Below are 16,662 nucleotides of genomic sequence, written 5' to 3'. Positions count from 1 at the left end.
GATGTTGCAATGCTGAGAATATAATGTTCATTATCAAGTTACACTTCTTGCTTTCTGCATGGACCTTTTAAATAACTTCACAGTTGCGTAAATCTAAAAAGAGTAAAACTGCACACGAACATCAGCAGTTCTCACTCGACCTACTGGACTATATCCTCCAAATTCAGAAGAATTTTAGTATGATTCCATAGCAGATCACGCTACCAATCATAAAATCTCCAATAATCCAAAAAATTAACTTCCGACTTCACCTATAATCATATTCTGTAAAAATGAAAATCAAGAATTTCTTTCACACCATCAACCATTTGAAAATCCAACTCCAAATCCATTCAAAAGAAAAAAGGAAAATAAAAGAGAGAGAGAGAGAGAGAGAGAGAGAGTATGTGTGTGTGTGTGTGTGTGTGTGCGTCTGTGTGTGTGTGAGAGAGTGAAGAACAAACAGAGAGACAGTCGAAGAGAGAATCTTCCTTCAAATTCATGAATTTATCTGTGATGAGAAAAACAAAACACTCCTAATTCAACCAAAAACAAATATACAAGTCTCTCCAAAACCATTCAAACAAAACATGAAAAATTAAAGAATCATATGCCTGATGATATCTCGTCAACCAATAAAGCACTTCTCAATATTCAGGATTAAACCAAAAAAATTTGTTGTCTAGAAAATTGAACAAAAAATAGAAAACAATAAGAGAGAAACCGAAGTACCTCATGTTCTCTAACGAGCGTTTGGCGATCCCAAACGATCAAAGTGCCAAAAACAAATACAATAAGCAACAAAGCCAAACGCTTGGGTCTCTTGAGGTAGTACGCCGGATTACAATACCTCCATTTGCTTGAACCTGAAGATGATCTGGTCCTTCCCATTTAATAGAACAAGCAGAAGATTTTAGATCTAATGAACAGAACAAACACAGCTGGTTGCTTTAAGCAGAAGAAAAAAAAAATTTAGAACATAAACATATAAAGTGGTTGTAAGATTTGGGAACTACGAAGAAAAAAGCTTCTCTGTCTGCGACTTCCCTTCCCTTGATCGCGCGGAGGAGCTAGAGTTAAGCACGTGCAGGAACGACGTCGTTTGACCCGAAATAAAATAAAACTAAACAAAATAAAAAATCTTAGTAGACTGGGCATGGTTGACCCAATAAAACATTGTACGGTCGGCGAGTTTAGCAAATTTGGGAAGGGCTTTATGTAATTCCGTTTAATTACTCTCTTTAGCCTATTTTTTCTATATACTTACTTTGGTTTTATTTGTAAATACATATTATTGTTTATTATCCATCTATTTCTATCTATTTACCGTTAAAATAATGGATATATTTATATCTAAAAAATTAAATAAAATTTTTAATGTAATTTAAGTTAAATATAAATTTTGAAGATAGCAAATTAGATTAAAAAAATTATTTTAACTAATAAAACAAATTAAGTTTTATTTTCACTCAATTTTTTGTTTCAAGACCCAATAATTTATAATAAAAAAAAGTTCTACACGGTCTTTCTTATGCATTAGAACTATATTGATTAAATATTAAAATAGTTAACCAAATTATAATAACTATTTGTAGCAAGTTAGTCCATTATGATTTTAACCTTATTAGTTTATACTCAACTATTTTTATGTGTAGATATATTTGGATCATATATTTAGTAACATTTTTGCTATTATAAAGCATGTCTTCATAAGTTAATTTCTATGCGATCTCATATTTATTAAAGATGTTTTCAAAAATTTTCTCTTTATAGGTAATTTATGTAACACTCAAAATTCTTCTTTTATTTTATTTTTATTTTATTAGAATTATGTCTAATTTTATTTTATTTTAAAAATTAATTTATAAGATTTTAATTTAATTTAATAGAAATAAAAATAATAATAATAATAATAAAATGAGGTAAAATTATTTTTAGGATTTAATTGAAATTAATTTTGAGAAAAATCGATGAAAATTTGGATTCTGGGAGTGTTTTTGAAAAGAAAATCGAAAATCGGAGGTCAAAACGCAATTTAAAAAATAGCGCCACGTCAGCAGCCCCGGCCAACCAGGACACGCCGCGCGGCAAGGACACTAACGCGGGAAGCCACGTGGGACGGGGACGCGTGAGCGATTCGCGTGCGCGTGATCGGACGGCCCAGATCCATTCCCGCGCGCACAAACGGCCCAGATCAAAAGCGCACATGGACGGCCCAGATCTCACGCGTGCGGACGGTCCAGATTAAATCATGATGAACGACCAGGAAATATCATTTATAAAGGTAGTGTGGCAGAACCACTCGCCAAAGGAGGCTACCTAGAGCTAGAATCAGACTTTAGAACCCAGTATCTCCATTTGTTCAACCAAGAATAAGAGGCAAATTTGAGGGACCAAATTTCTTTAAAGGATGAGAGTTGTAACACCCAAAATTCTTCTTTTATTTTATTTTAATTTTATTAAAATTTTATCTAATTTTGTTTTATTTTAAAAATTAATTTATAAGGTTTTAATTTAATTTAATAGAAATAAAAATAATAATAATAATAAAATGGGGTAAAATTATTTTCGTGATTTAATTGAAATTGATTTTGGAAAAAAGGGGTGAAAATTTAGATTCTGGGGTGTTTTTGAAAAGAAAATTGAAAACTAGAGGTCAAAATATAATTTAAAAAAATAGTGTCACGTCAGCAGCCGCGTCAGCAGCCCCGGCCAACTAGGACAGGTCGTGTGGCAGGAATGCTGACACGGGAAACCACGCGGGATGGGGACACGTGGGTGATCCGCTTGCGCGCGATCAGACGGCCCAGATCCGTTCCTACGCGCACGGAAGACACAGATCAAAAGCGCGCATGGATGGCTCAGATCTCACGCATGCGGACTGTCTAGATTTGATCACACACGGATGGCCCAGATCGCATCGCGATGGACGGTCCATATTTATTTCTAATTTAATCGCGATCGGACTACCCAGATTAAATCATAATGGACGACTCAGATTAAAAGGGGGAAGGTTATAAATAATCGCATCCACACCCAATCCCAAACCCTAGCCGCCAGAGTCTTCGCCGGAGAAGACAACCCAGCCACCGGAGGAACCGGCCGCCGCCACCCGCCGCCGCATTGGAGGATTGTTTGGCCGTCAAACAAGGTAAAATTTCTCCCCTTGGCTCTTTTTTGATGCTGAACCTCCCTGTGGCCAAATCGGAGCCAAACCACCGGCTGATTGGTCGAAAAATATCGCCGAAGTCCAACGGTGCTGCTGCAGGTTTTCTATATTTTTACCTACGATGAGGCCCTTCCCGGTTGCCGTTCAATGTAATTTTTATACCACTGTGACCACCGTCTTTTTCTCTACAGATTGACTGGAGCAAAACACCAAATCGCAACTCGCGCCGGAGGAGCCGCTGTACCCGAGAGCTTTACCGCCGGTAAGTCTCGATTTTCTAGAATTTTTTAGCCCACCGAGGGCCCTAGGGGTGTTTTATCACATGAACCAATGCAAGTTTGGCCGAATTCAGTCGAAAACGACCAACCCGAAGCGAATTGCCACTGCAAGCGGCTGCGCCGTCACCGGAGCACGGCGGAGCTGCCGTGCCGGAATTCTGAAATTGGTCGAAAAGGCTCTGGGTTTGATTTGAAGTTTTTTGGGGACATGTACAGGTACCGGAAGTGTGTTTTATTTTTTAAAGAAAAATTCAGGGAATCTAGGGACTGCCCGTAGGCGCAATGAGAACCCAATTTCAGACTCCGAAACAAGTAAGGATCCTTCACTCTATTTCATATCACGGTATTAAAGCTTAATAAATGATAAAGCGGTATTTTATGAATTAATAGATATGTATAATTAATTAAGATTGCTAATGGAGTCCGAATCTGATGTATTTTTCGGTCAGGTATTGTTTGATTTATTTTACAGTTTTGAATGCAGTATGGTGCTTGATGTGTTTATTCTATGGTTTCGTATGCATGAATCACGTTTCATTTATTATGGTTTAAATTATTGTGAATCCGATGTTGTGTTGCTTTATTTAGTGTCTATTACTAGTTTACTTGTTTATGTTTGATTGGATAATTGAGATTAAGAAAAATAGAAAATATATGTGAATTGATAAATTGATAATGTCGACAGCCTAACTAGATATTCTGGGAGATGATAGACAGACCGGTTCCATAGGGAACCCTACTGGGAATGTGGTCTCTCATATCGGACGGGGTATGGAGACCTTATGTGTTTTGGCGCCCATACTAGACGAGGTATGGGGACGACCCGTTTCACCCTCATACCGGACGGGATATTGAGGTTTATGATTTTGGCGCCCATACCAAACGGGGTATGGGGACGACTCTGAAATTAAGTTATTAATGTGAATGGTTCACGTGTAGCGGGGACCCCCTATGGATCCCCATGGATACTAATAGGCTGATAAAAGAGAAAATTTGTTGTCTAATGATTGAAATACAAAAGTATGATATGTGTTATGTTACAGAGTGTGCATGATCTTATGATGTTTATGATGTTATGGTTTCTCAAAAGTTTTTTTCATGAATCTCACCGAGATAAGTGGATAGTAAATGTTTTTATTATTGATAAATGAGTTTGTTATAAATTATGCTCCATTGGTCGTTTTGTTTTCTACCAACCTTTACATCTGTGATAGTGAGATAATATAATATTTTTACTAGGCTAGTGTAGTTCACTCCTTACTTAACCATTTCAAATAAGGAGGACTTGGTTTCCGAGCCCGTTCTGCAGGAAGACGGCGAGTAGAAGCCTAATAATTTATTAGTTTTCCTTATAGTATTCATTCATATTATTTCTTTTAGTTAGTTTATTTTTTCATACGTTTAATTCATTCTGGTTATTGTGTAAGAGATGTTAATCATAATCTATTTTATTTCACTTCCGCACTTAGAATTAATTTATACATTTCCTTTTAATTTCCGGAGTCGTTACAATTTATGCCTATCCTTTTATAATTTTCTCTTTTTCATTTAAATTAAATAATTCGTTTGTTAATAAAAGTATTTAACTTAGTCGCCATATTAATATCATTTAAAGATGACAGTTCGATTTGGAGTTACATTCCTCATTAATCTTAAAATGAAAAAAATAATAATAATTTCATTTGTTTATGTTCAGTAAAAAAAATATCAAGTAAAATAATCAATACTGTTAACAGTTTTAATCTAAAAAAATAAAAATAATAAATAAAATAGATCTTATATATTAAAATAAGTTAAACAATGTACATAAATTTTCGAAACAATAAATATTAAAGATTAGTAGTGACATGGCTTTAATGGTCAGTTAGAGGGCTTCGAATCAATAACATTTTTTCCTATCAAATAAGTATTGGTTTTTATTCTTTAATGGTAGTACTTTTCTGTATCGTGACTTACCACATGATAAAAGGAACAATAAAACATTGTGATCAAAATCCTTTAATAAGTGATTTGATAATTGATATGGGAGTGGCATGGCTATTTAAGTATTTTTACAATGAGCTTAGTAAAAGGCCTTATACAAGGGTTATTCAACTTTTGAGTACTTTTTGTAGGCTTTTATTACATGCATGTTAGGATTATTGGAAATATCAATACAATGAAGGGCTTTTTAGAATTTTTGAGTATATCACCTTATTTTTTAAAATTATACACAATTATTTCATAAAATTAGTTGTTTATTGTTTAATATTAAAAAAAGAACTTTTGTTAGTCGTCATTGTACATATTTTGTCTCTTGAAAATTTGTATTTAGTAAAAATTATGTACAATTCCTTAATGGGTAATGAATAGGAATTCAAAAAAAGTTTCTTCAATATATAATGAATATTTAAGCAATTGATTATAGCAAACTATTTCTCATAGATAAAATTTGTACTTTTTTTTGGAATATTATATGATTTAGATAGTGATCAAACTATGATAAGAAAATGCTCATATATTTGATTGTTGTAGCACAATCTCAATATAATACATTTTATTTTTATCAACACTTTTTTCTACGTTAAAGTTTTATAATTCACACTCATTATCCCTACAAAAATCATTTTAAAGCAGAAAATATAAATAAATTTACATTCAACTTGCATGATAATAGTACTATGAGAGAAAGAAATATATATGATGTGCCATGTGTTGTATATGTAACAATCACGTGGACATAAATTTACAAAAAAAATTGCATAGTCACGTCATTAACTATGTGTATATATTTTTACGAATTTTTTTTAATCATTATGTTAAAAATAAATTTAAAAATTTAAAAATATATGACTAAAATAAATAAAAAAAGTAATGTAAGAGTTTGAATAGAAAAAATGTGAATCGTACATAAGCCATTAAGATATTTTGACTAATAATCATATAGTTAAAGTTTTTAAGTATACAAATAGATTTTATTTTTAATTATAAATTATTAATGAATAATTTAAAATTTTAAAATAAGAATAATGTAATAATTTGCATAATACTTATCTATTTAACATGATAATATATATAATAATTTTTTATATAACTTTATTTACTATAAAAATAATTTTTAATTTTTAATTAATTACAAAATAAACATTAAATATTTTTAAAATATATAAAAATAAAACTAATAATAATAACATAGACAACAATTATCTATATAATGTGATAACATTACTACATGGTTAATTTATAGTTCACTTCAAATTCCTTAAATAATGTGCTTTATAAAATTTTTTTACTCTAGTTTATTTTTCTTTCAATATCTTATATATTTCATAGATCTTATACTTAAATTAAATTTATAATAATTCTTTATATTTTTATCTCATTTTTTAAAATTCTAAAATATTATTTTTTATAATTATAATATTTTTTTACATAATTTAATTCGAATAAAAATATTTGTTGACGGGTATATTAATAAACAATTACATAATTTTCTCTTCGAGGCGCGAATTTGGCCGAACTTGATTGGGTCCTTCTGGAGAGTAAAGGTGGATCCATCACGTGACGAGTACGCATCTTCCATGTCAGAGCCTAACTTAACACAAAAACCGTACTGAATAGCCTATAACTGAATTTCCTACATTACCCCTAACAAATCGGTTAATTATCATTGACGCCCCGAACCCCATTGGCTGGCGGCTTAACTCGTAAAAGTGGTCTCTCTTCCCTGTCGAGTATAAAGGGCAAACAATGTCTGCCTTCATGTTTTTATTTTTTTCTTAATCCACAGACCCCCAAATTCACAAAAAAAAAGATCTCTTTCTAGAAATCTAGGGTTTCCTGAAAACCGCTACCCGTAGATCCTATCATTTTAAACCCTAATTTTCCTCCAATTCAGGTAATTAAGGATTCTGTTTTCGAGGATTGGCGTTTTGTCGGCAAGGAAGTTTCGGGGTTTTAAGGCTTTTCCTTGAATTTATATGTGTCTGACAAGTTTTTGCCTATTTTGTTTGATTGAGTGAAGTTTTGGAAAATTTGCATTTGATGTATGAGGAAATAAGGAGTTTTGAGGTTTCGATTTGGCTAAGACTCTCGCAGGTTTCCCGTTTCGTTTCGGCCAAGTTTTCTGGCGCTCCGGCATTTTTCTGGTTAAATTGACTGGAATTTTCTCTGGCTGCTGTTTGGTTTACGGTTTGAGGAAAAAGTTTGTGCTATAAGAGTTTCTGTATTTTTCTTTGGGAAGAAATTGCTTGGGCGCTCTTTGGGAGGAGAATTATGGCTGCAGTTGGTGAAGAAGAGGTAGAGTACGAGAGTGATCCCGAGGAGGCTAAGCGCTCGCTCGCAATGAGAAGGCGAGAAGCAAGCGATGACGAGGAAGGTAATGGTGATGGGGAAGATGATAAACCGAGGATGGATCGTAGGGCTACGATCCATTCAGATGAATCGGACGGACAGGGTGCTGCGGCAGATTATGACGATGAAGAACTAGATATGGAAGATGAAGATTATGAGGAGATTTATGATGAAGAAGAAGAAGAAGAGGAGGAAGATGAGAATGATGAAGAGGAAGTTGACGAAGGTAAGGAAGGCATGGAAAGGAATGACGAGAGGGCTAGCGCTGGAGGGGCAGAGGCTACCATGGTTGCAGCAACGAGAGAACCCGAGGGTGATGGTATAAGAAGTCTGAAAGAGTCTGTGGACGGTCGAGTGGGAAATAATGTGGCAGAAGAGTCGGAGAAGAAGGAGAATGAACCGTTTGCTGTGCCGACTGCTGGAGCTTTTTACATGCATGATGACCGATTTAGGGACAATGCTGGTGGTCGACATAGGTAAGGCATTTATGCTTTTCATTCCGCAAGCGATATTACAAAAGTGATTGGGCGTATAACTATAGTAGTGGAATCTGCAATGTTTCTTATGTTGGTTGCATACTTCATTAAATTTGGTAAGAAATTTGGAAACCGGGATTATTAAAATTTTTGCTGTTGGGTAATATGAAAATAGGGTGCAATGCTAATTTCTAAGTCTGTTGCACCAATTGTTTACAGCATGTTTTGTGAACATATTGTTAAAGAATTCTTTGTCAAACATTAGCTGATGTAGTGTTGATGATGGGTGGATCTTTTAATTGAAGAATTAGTTAACTTAATGCAAGGAAGTAAGCTTCACTGGAAGGTTTAACAAATTAGACAGGTAAATGCATGTGTGTTTGCGTATGCATAAGAAATGGATAATATCTGGTTTTGAAGTCTTTAGATTATCATTTCATCCTCCTGACTACTTTCTCCCTTCTTTTTAAGTCAGTAATGCAACCTTGTGCACAAGACATGGGAAGAAAGTGGAAGATGGGAAAACCTTAAGAACAGATTAGTCTAGGAAGTCATGATTAAGTCCACAAAGAATGTAAAAAAAATCATTAAAGTGAAATATGACAAAAATTCTTGATGATCTCCCCAACTTTATTTGACTATCAAATATGAAAGGAAAACATGGCACTCATTCTTGTCAGGCTCACTGGCATGAGTTTCTTCTTTAATTCTGGTAGTCGCTTCAGTTATCCCCCTTAGAAAGGAAAAATGAAAAAGATGCTTGTATGCTTGCTGGCCAAATTCCTTCCTTGATGAATCTTCTTCTCCCCACCCACCACACACAAACCAGCCGCTCTACGACTAAAAAGAAGAGAAAACGAGTGGAAAAAATAAGTTTTGGAAGAAAGCTATACTAGAAAACTTGAGGCTTACACAAATTGACAGCTTAAACTGTTACATTTTAGTTTGAACAAGTTAGACTTTTAGGTTTACAAATTAAAATAAATAAAATCTTAAAAAAATTTCAACCCATTTCAGCCACCTCTACCACCTGTTCTGCTGGTGGGCACCATCATTGAAATTGTTTCCTGATTCACGTTTTCTAAGCAACTTTCCCCTAATAATCCATCAAAGAGAGAGATTAGAGCAGAGAGAAACCACCGCTTTTTACTATGACCTGGAGGTTTTTGATGTTTCTTCTCGATTTGTCTGTCTTTCTGCAGAATTTTGGCAACTGATAGCCAGTTAACAAACCAAAGGTTTAATTCTTTTCAATTTGTAAATCATAAATTAATTTATATTGGACTTAAAAACAAAAAAGTTAGTGTTATTATTTTGTGTGAACCTCAGTATTTTAGTGTAATCTTTTGTGCTTTTGTGTTTTAATTTTACTATATTTAGTTGATTATTATGCACTCTTAGATTTTATTTTATAAAGGAGGAAATATTATTAAGTTAGAGAACACAGTTACAAACTAAGGGAAGATAAGCTATTTCCCATAAGAATAAAAGAGTAAAAAAAGAAGAAAAGTAGCAGGAATGAAGTAGATTTCTCAACAGAAAATAGCATTCCAATCCATTTGTACTGTCCCTATAAATTATTGGCATTAGCCCGAAGAGAACCAAAAGTATACCACCTTATCTGAAACACCTTTAATCAATTGAAACCGTTGTTTAAATTTTGAGGAAGATCCCTTGATCTGGAGAACATGCCAAGAAGCACAAGAGGAACAAATAAATTTTTTCCAGATGCTTTTGAACCATCCATCAGTGGAGAAACAACTGGCTATTGTATTTGGAGCTCAAAAAGCACATCAAACACACATATGGGAAGGAGCTTTTGGGTTCTACAAGCTTGAAGTAGACAATTAATTTTAATTTGAATTAGACCAGCAGTTAAATGATTAACTTTTATTTTAGATGTGGAGTTTTCGCTTTCAGAAAAGCGGGAGAAGCAGCACATCTGAGCTGGTAGGTACAAGTAAAATCAGAAAGTATTTGCAAGTGTAAAATCCTAAAGAATATTGGCTCCTACCTTTTTTTTGGGTAAAAATCAGTAGAGGAGTTGGAGGGAAGGAAAAGAAAATTTGGATTACTAAATTTAAGGAAGAACATGAAATTATTGTTGTTGTATTCGTTTGATTTATGCACGTGAACGAAAAGGAGAGAGTAAATGATAAAAATATCATCATGTTATCTTTTAGTTAAAAAATAATAAGATTGACGGTTAAAGAAAGAAAAGAAAAGGAAATTGTTATTAAAATATTTTAGCTCTTTCTTTTTCTATCATTTTTCTTCCAAACAAAGGAAAATGAGTGTTTAAAGGAAATTGATGGATACTTTTTTCTTTTGACACAGAAAATGGAGAGATGCTTACCATTTCAATTTTAACTTGTTTATTTTTTATGCAAACAAGTAAAAGAATGGTATTATGTTATGTTTCTTTTCCTTGTCTCATCCTCAATCCTAATATAGTGTTAGCTCTAAATTGCAAAGCGAAAGTGTGTACTACCACCTAAGGACTTGCCCCCTGGTACTTTTTATTTGCTTTTTAAATTTCAAGGTTCTGATATTTGAGATCTGCATAATGTGTGGCCTGTATGCATCTTAATGTATTTGTCTGCTTGTTGAAATGTTTCTTGTTAGTTCGAGTCAATAGTTGGGGTTCTAATAGAAGGATGGTTGGTTTTAGTTTAGACACTTCCAAAAAAAGGATGGTCTGAACTATTTGCACAGCATTTTTTGTTTCCTGGATGATATTGCATAATTCGAGTGAATTTGGACCTAGTAAATATGCTTGCATCCTCAAGAATCTCTATTGTTTCCTAAGCCGGTGCTTGCTACAACATGTCTATGACTGTTGATTAAAGTTCAAATTGAGATTTCTCCAGTAAGTTGTATGTTCTGGTGGCTGTTTGATTTTTAAGTTTCTATGCTTATGTCGCTGTTCATTTTTATATATTTTCATTCTCAATATCTCTTTATTTTAGGTATAAACTGTTAATCTTATTACTCTTTCCTTTCATATAGCTTATATCATGTAGTATTCTGTGAACCTGATTTCCTTTTTGGTTAGGCGAACTCATGGTGGGCGAAAGTTGTGGGAGTCCAAAGATGATAGAAAATGGGGGCATGACAAGTTTGAGGAAATGAGTTTGCAGGAAAGACAATATGAAGAGGTGAAATATTTGCATATGTGCTGTTTGCATGACAAATGTGTTTGATCATCTTCATTTCTCTCTATTACTTGGTTGGCTGATCGACATTTTGCATATGTAAATTCAGGGAAGGAGGAGCTCTAGAGGTCGCTATCGAGCTCGTGGTAAAAATCGGGGTCCAGATCATGGTTACCCTAGAGGAAACAGGTCTAAGGCATTCAATGGCAATAATAATCACAACCAGCCTCCGAAGGGTAGTGTGAGAGGGAGAGGACCTAGGAGGTACGAGCATGCTACAAAGAACAGCGGTCAATCATTGCCTACACATAACAAACAGTGAGTACAAGTTTGACATTGCATGTTTTTTTGTAGTAGCCTTTAAATAATGAAAAGCTGGATTTATCCAGATAATATCCTTTGTACTGAAAATTGTCAGATTTGGAAAGGCACTTGAGAAGATTTCACAGACTAGTTCAGCCAGAGCTTTCACGCCCACAACAAATGCGGAATCTGTCCCAATTCCTCCTACAAAACAAGTTTTTGCTTCAAATTTGAGTTCTGCATCTCCTCCTTTCTATCCTTCAGGCTCTTCAAATAAAGATGTCACTTTGACACAAAAAAGGGATATGCAGGCTGGAAGTATACCCAGGAGCCTTCGCACTTCTGCTATTGATGAGAATCTTTCTGCGCCACAAACCAATGCTTTAGTGAGAGGGAAAAATATAGTTGATTCTGTCAGCATGGACAAGTTGTATATAGATGATTTCAGCACCTCAGCTGCTGGGAAGACTTTGACCAATCTGCAAATGTCAACTTCTGGATCTTCAATGACAAACACAACTCAGTTTTCCCAGTCCAGGAGCCAGGGAAGAGGTGCAACTATTGCAGGACAAATGAGTTATCAGCCTGCTGCACCTCCTAATCAAGTCAATAGAGTTACCGCGTCAGCACAACTAAATACAGTTCAGCGTGGTCCTGTTCAGAACAGGATCCAACAATCTTCACAATCTAGTGGTCAGCAGACAGGCCATCGTCCTGTTAGTGGATCTCAGAGTTCTTCTCCACCCAAGACAGCTTTGTCAGTAAATTCTTACGAAGCTGGAGAAGTGGAATCTTCTTCTGAAACAGGTAAATCAAAGGGTGCATTGGTGGGAAAAGGAAAAGGCAGCATTCAAGGAAGTGGAAGAGGCTCTTTTCTCTATAGTGGCGCTCAGGTTATTGGGGCAACTGGGAATGTAGCTGTTGGTCATAGCGATCAGAATTTCCCTGGTACTCCAGCGTTTTTACCAGGTAAGATTTTCGGGGTACGTTTTAATTTTAGAAGTAAAATTAGGAAATAAAATTATCTGGAATAGCATGAAAGAAAACGGGGTTAGACTTCTAATTCCAATTTCTGCAATGCTTCACTTTTTTTTTTAATTCTTTTTTAATTGGAGTTGAATTTGTCTCTTGCCTACACTTAATGATTTGATGAATATGTTATTACTTTTTTGTTCTCTGTTACTTCAGATATTAACAAATGTATTGTCTGACTGGTAGATATATTTCTTTTTAGTTTCTCTTCCACGTATCTGAGACACTGGGGTCTAGTAAAGAACTTCTGTTGAACTCTAAATTAGTCCCGCAAATCAGTGGCAGAACCAGGATTTTTTTGTTGGGAGCAATACTATGTCAATATAGTAGTTTATTATGGAGAGTTGGGGATGCAGGGCAGAGCCCCAATTTAAATTATAAATACATATTTTATTTAATTATTATATAAGTATTATTTTATTTTTATTTATGAGGAAAAAGAATTTTGAGTGTCTGTAGAATATTTAGATTGAGTATATGTACTAAAACTTCTATATTTTTAAGTGTGTTTTTGCAATGAATTTAATTCTATTTCTACCGCAAACATCTTATTCAATTTATGTTCTATTTTATCTTGCACATGTATAAATATATATATATAAGCAAACATGTAAAAATGTAATTTGTATTTATATTCAAATATTTTATTATTAAATAAAAAATTAAAAATGTAATACTTACTAAACTTCAACATATATTTCGTAACATATATCATATATAGTATCCTTTATACATGCATGTATATTAAATATGTCTGTATGCAAGTATCATGTAGGGAGTGCTATATCTGTATATATTTGGTTACAAAAAGTCATATATACATAATATATACATTATATTTGGTATAGAAGACATGTACATAAAATAGTATATGCATATATTTTGGAGCCAAGGGTGAAAGGGGATCATTCCCTTCTCCACTTCCACCTTCCCTTCTCTGGTTTCTCCAAATGATAGTCTTTATGCATGTACGAACATTTCTTATATATGTAAGACTACTATGTAAGACAAGGGCCATATGTATACACATGTTCTTTGGTTAGAGGAAAGTCATGTAACTATAATAGTTTATTCATATATATTGGAGCCAAGAGTTTGGAGGGGAGATCATTGCCCCTACTTGCCCTGTCTTGGTTCTGCCAATGCTCTGAATTGTTACAGCTTACATATTATATATGTTGATTTGCTTATCTATAGTTATGCAATTCGGAGGTCAGCATCCAGGTGGTCTTGGGGTTCCTGCTGTTGGCATGGCATTTCCTGGATATGTTGCACAGCCACATGGTTTGGGAAATTCTGAAATGACATGGTATGCAACTTCTTTGTAAAAGGATATTTTTCTTTGGCTCCACTAAATGTATTTTTTCTTAATTTGTTTTCCTTTTCTTTTTTCCACTGATTTTCTTTTTGTATTTGTTCAATTGGGGCCATAATATATATGTTCTTGATACTTAGGCTACCAGTTTTGGCGGGTGCTGCTGGAGCTTTGGGGGCTACATATTGTTCACCTTACATTGCTGTTGATGGTTCTTATAATGCTCGCCCATCTGGACAGACTTCTTCAGTGGGATCCTCGAGGTTTGTAGCATATTTGTCCTAATTAGCATTGAGAATTGTAGATTTGGATGTTGGATTTGAATAACTAATGGGACTTTTGTAGTTTTAACTCTGGATAGACCAAGGTTGCACAAGATATATGTTGGTTTGCAGTAAGTCATAGTCTAACGATCCACTCATAAAAGAGGTTTCTGTAGAATAGGACATAGTAACTTAAATATTTGGTTTTTTCTTCATGATGTATAATCAGCTTTATTGTGCCACACTTGCATGCTAGCATGCTTGATGGTGACACATATCTATTACATGTGCCACGTAAATATTACAGTATGTTACCATTTAGCTATTGCCTTTTTTACATTTAGCTGCATTATTGCTTGCTTGGATACTTTTATTAAAACGCCGCTCTGTTATGTGGATCATTATTATCAGTAGCTCCTCTAGTCATTACATTTCGAAAAGTCATAAGAATTTTTGGTAAAAGCAATAATTTTTTAAATGAGTCATTTTCTTTTGGTAAAATTCAATACATGAATGAAAGAAGCAATATTTTATTAAACACTTCGCAACAAAATATTTTCTTTGTGTGGTGGTAAAAAAAAACATCCATTGTCTAGTACCATGACCAAAATGAACTCCTGCTTCCATCGTCTCTTCCAAATTGATGTTCCAATATCTTTTTGCCATTTCTCCTCACACTTCCTTTGAAATACAAAGTTCATGGTGCAGAACTCGTTTAGTTCATCCTATTGGCTTGACTTATACGAAATAAGTATCTTTCCAATTTGAGAATCTCGTAGCCTTAGCCTGTAGTTTAACTTGTTACTGGCTGCTGAAATGATTTTTCAGCACTTAATAATTATTCCTGATATGATTGTAACTATTCTTTTGCAGCAAAGAGAATAATACAAATAAATCAAATAATGAATGGAAGCCTTCCCAGAGACCTGGTAACAGTCATGTGGCTTTTGTTTGTTCCCTATAGTCTTCAAAATGCCATTAGAAACATCTTTTCTATGTGATAATTTGATCAACTCCTCATTCTGCAGAGCTTGTGAGTGATGAATTTGGGCAGCGACAAAACAACCCAAATAAGCAGCCTCGCAGGTAAGTTAGAATATTTTAATCTGTTATAGGGATTCTTTATCTCTGCTGGGGCAGATACCTTATTTCTCTCTCTCTTAGTGTATGTATTTTCTGAATCTTGAATTGCCTCTTATGTATGCATGCAGATACTCGGAGATGAGCTTTAGCAAGTGATATACTTAGTTAACATCAATCTTGTTTGAATAAGCTGATGAAGGTAAATATTCTCTTTGTAACATCCCTTCATATTCTTTCTTTTTTACTGGCCCAATAGCTGCTCTAAATTCATTAACTTGCTATTATTTGGTGATGCAGGCCTTGTTCCAGGCCCTTTGTGATCTCCAGCTTTTGTCCTGGAGCACACTCTGGGCCGCAATTTGTTCCAGGATATCTTAGGTTGTCATTCCTGTTCTTGAATCAAGTTTGACTTTTTTTCTCAATTCGTTTGAGGTGTGTGCTGAAGTATTTTGTACTTATTTGCTTCTTACTCATCTCTCTTGCTCTCTCATTCTTGCAGTTATATATGACAAACACCTGATCATGCTGCAGTCAATTTGAGAACATGTTGTGGCTTGACGGGTGGGAGTCCCATGTCTAAATCTGCGGTATGAATATGCATTGATGAATACAGTAGTTTCAATTTTTTCAATAATTCAGGTTTGACACAACCTAGAGAAACATTGTAAAATGTGCTTTTATTTTTGTTGTTTGCAGGTTTATCTTGTGGCTTTGGTTTTATTAGTGAAGCTTGTTACAAATTATTGCAGGCTTCTCCATGGGAAAAGAACAAGAAGTATTGTGCGCAAGCTATTTGATTTGGTGAAGTTGAATATTTCTATAGAGATGTATTTCTTTTTCTTAAAGACTCTTCATGAGAACCTTATCTTTCTGATTGAGTAGTTTAACCTGGCATCTAAGATACTTTAAACTCCTTTTCAGGAGACTCAGCTGTCATTATTTGTTTTATGGACACCTATAGCCTTTCATGGAGTGTATGTAATTGAGTGGGTTGTTGACAGTAAGTGACGGATTGCATTGGGTATATAGTAACACATATATAAGTATATACGTAATATACAAAGATTTATGTGTCCCCTAGGCTGCTAATGATATAAGAAACTTGATCAGAGGATTGCTGATATATATCTATTCTTGGAAGCTTGCGATTTGGAATTTCCCTTGGCAAAAAGCTAAAAAGAGATTCTTTTAACTATTGAACTTATGGATCTGCCGGTAATAATAAAAGATACTGCGTATGCATATTCTGAAATCCGAATTGTTCTTGTTATAACATT

General features: G+C 34.3%; 2 protein-coding genes across 2 annotated transcripts in view; one reads left to right on the top strand and one right to left on the bottom strand.

Moving 5' to 3' along the window:
- The window catches only part of LOC110811995 (mannosyl-oligosaccharide 1,2-alpha-mannosidase MNS1-like), a 43,346-nt gene extending 42,308 nt beyond the window's left edge, over positions 1-1,038 (bottom strand). Inside the window, exon 1 of the mRNA XM_088220569.1 lies at positions 712-1,038. Coding sequence (XP_088076695.1) covers positions 712-870 — 159 coding nt within the window. The 5' untranslated portion in view covers positions 871-1,038. The remainder of the gene's footprint in view (positions 1-711) is intronic.
- A 6,114-nt stretch (positions 1,039-7,152) lies between these two features.
- LOC110813216 (CASC3/Barentsz eIF4AIII binding protein) lies at positions 7,153-16,389 on the top strand. The gene is made up of 12 exons (XM_088220534.1): positions 7,153-8,234; positions 11,290-11,392; positions 11,499-11,707; positions 11,808-12,661; positions 13,922-14,033; positions 14,180-14,302; positions 15,176-15,231; positions 15,331-15,388; positions 15,514-15,584; positions 15,683-15,763; positions 15,885-15,972; positions 16,082-16,389. Exons 1-9 carry the CDS (start codon positions 7,681-7,683, stop codon positions 15,539-15,541), a joined length of 2,097 nt encoding a protein of 698 aa, XP_088076660.1. The 5' UTR covers positions 7,153-7,680; the 3' UTR covers positions 15,542-15,584; positions 15,683-15,763; positions 15,885-15,972; positions 16,082-16,389.
- The last annotated feature ends 273 nt before the right edge of the window (positions 16,390-16,662 follow it).

The sequence above is a fragment of the Carica papaya genome, chromosome 5 (genome assembly GCF_054855325.1).
Source record: "Carica papaya isolate Zhongbai chromosome 5, ASM5485532v1, whole genome shotgun sequence".
NCBI lineage: Eukaryota > Viridiplantae > Streptophyta > Magnoliopsida > Brassicales > Caricaceae > Carica > Carica papaya.
The sequence above is the reverse complement of the archived record's forward strand: the minus strand, read 5'-3'. Positions and strand labels throughout refer to the sequence as shown.

Excerpts from the sequence above, each read along its gene's own strand:
- LOC110813216 (XM_088220534.1), top strand. The coding sequence starts at position 7,681 with ATGGCTGCAGTTGGTGAAGAAGAGGTAGAGTACGAGAGTGATCCCGAG. Across the intron at positions 11,393-11,498 it reads AGGAAAGACAATATGAAGAG|GGAAGGAGGAGCTCTAGAGG; the intron begins GTGAAATATTTG and ends ATGTAAATTCAG. Across the intron at positions 15,232-15,330 it reads GAAGCCTTCCCAGAGACCTG|AGCTTGTGAGTGATGAATTT; the intron begins GTAACAGTCATG and ends CTCATTCTGCAG.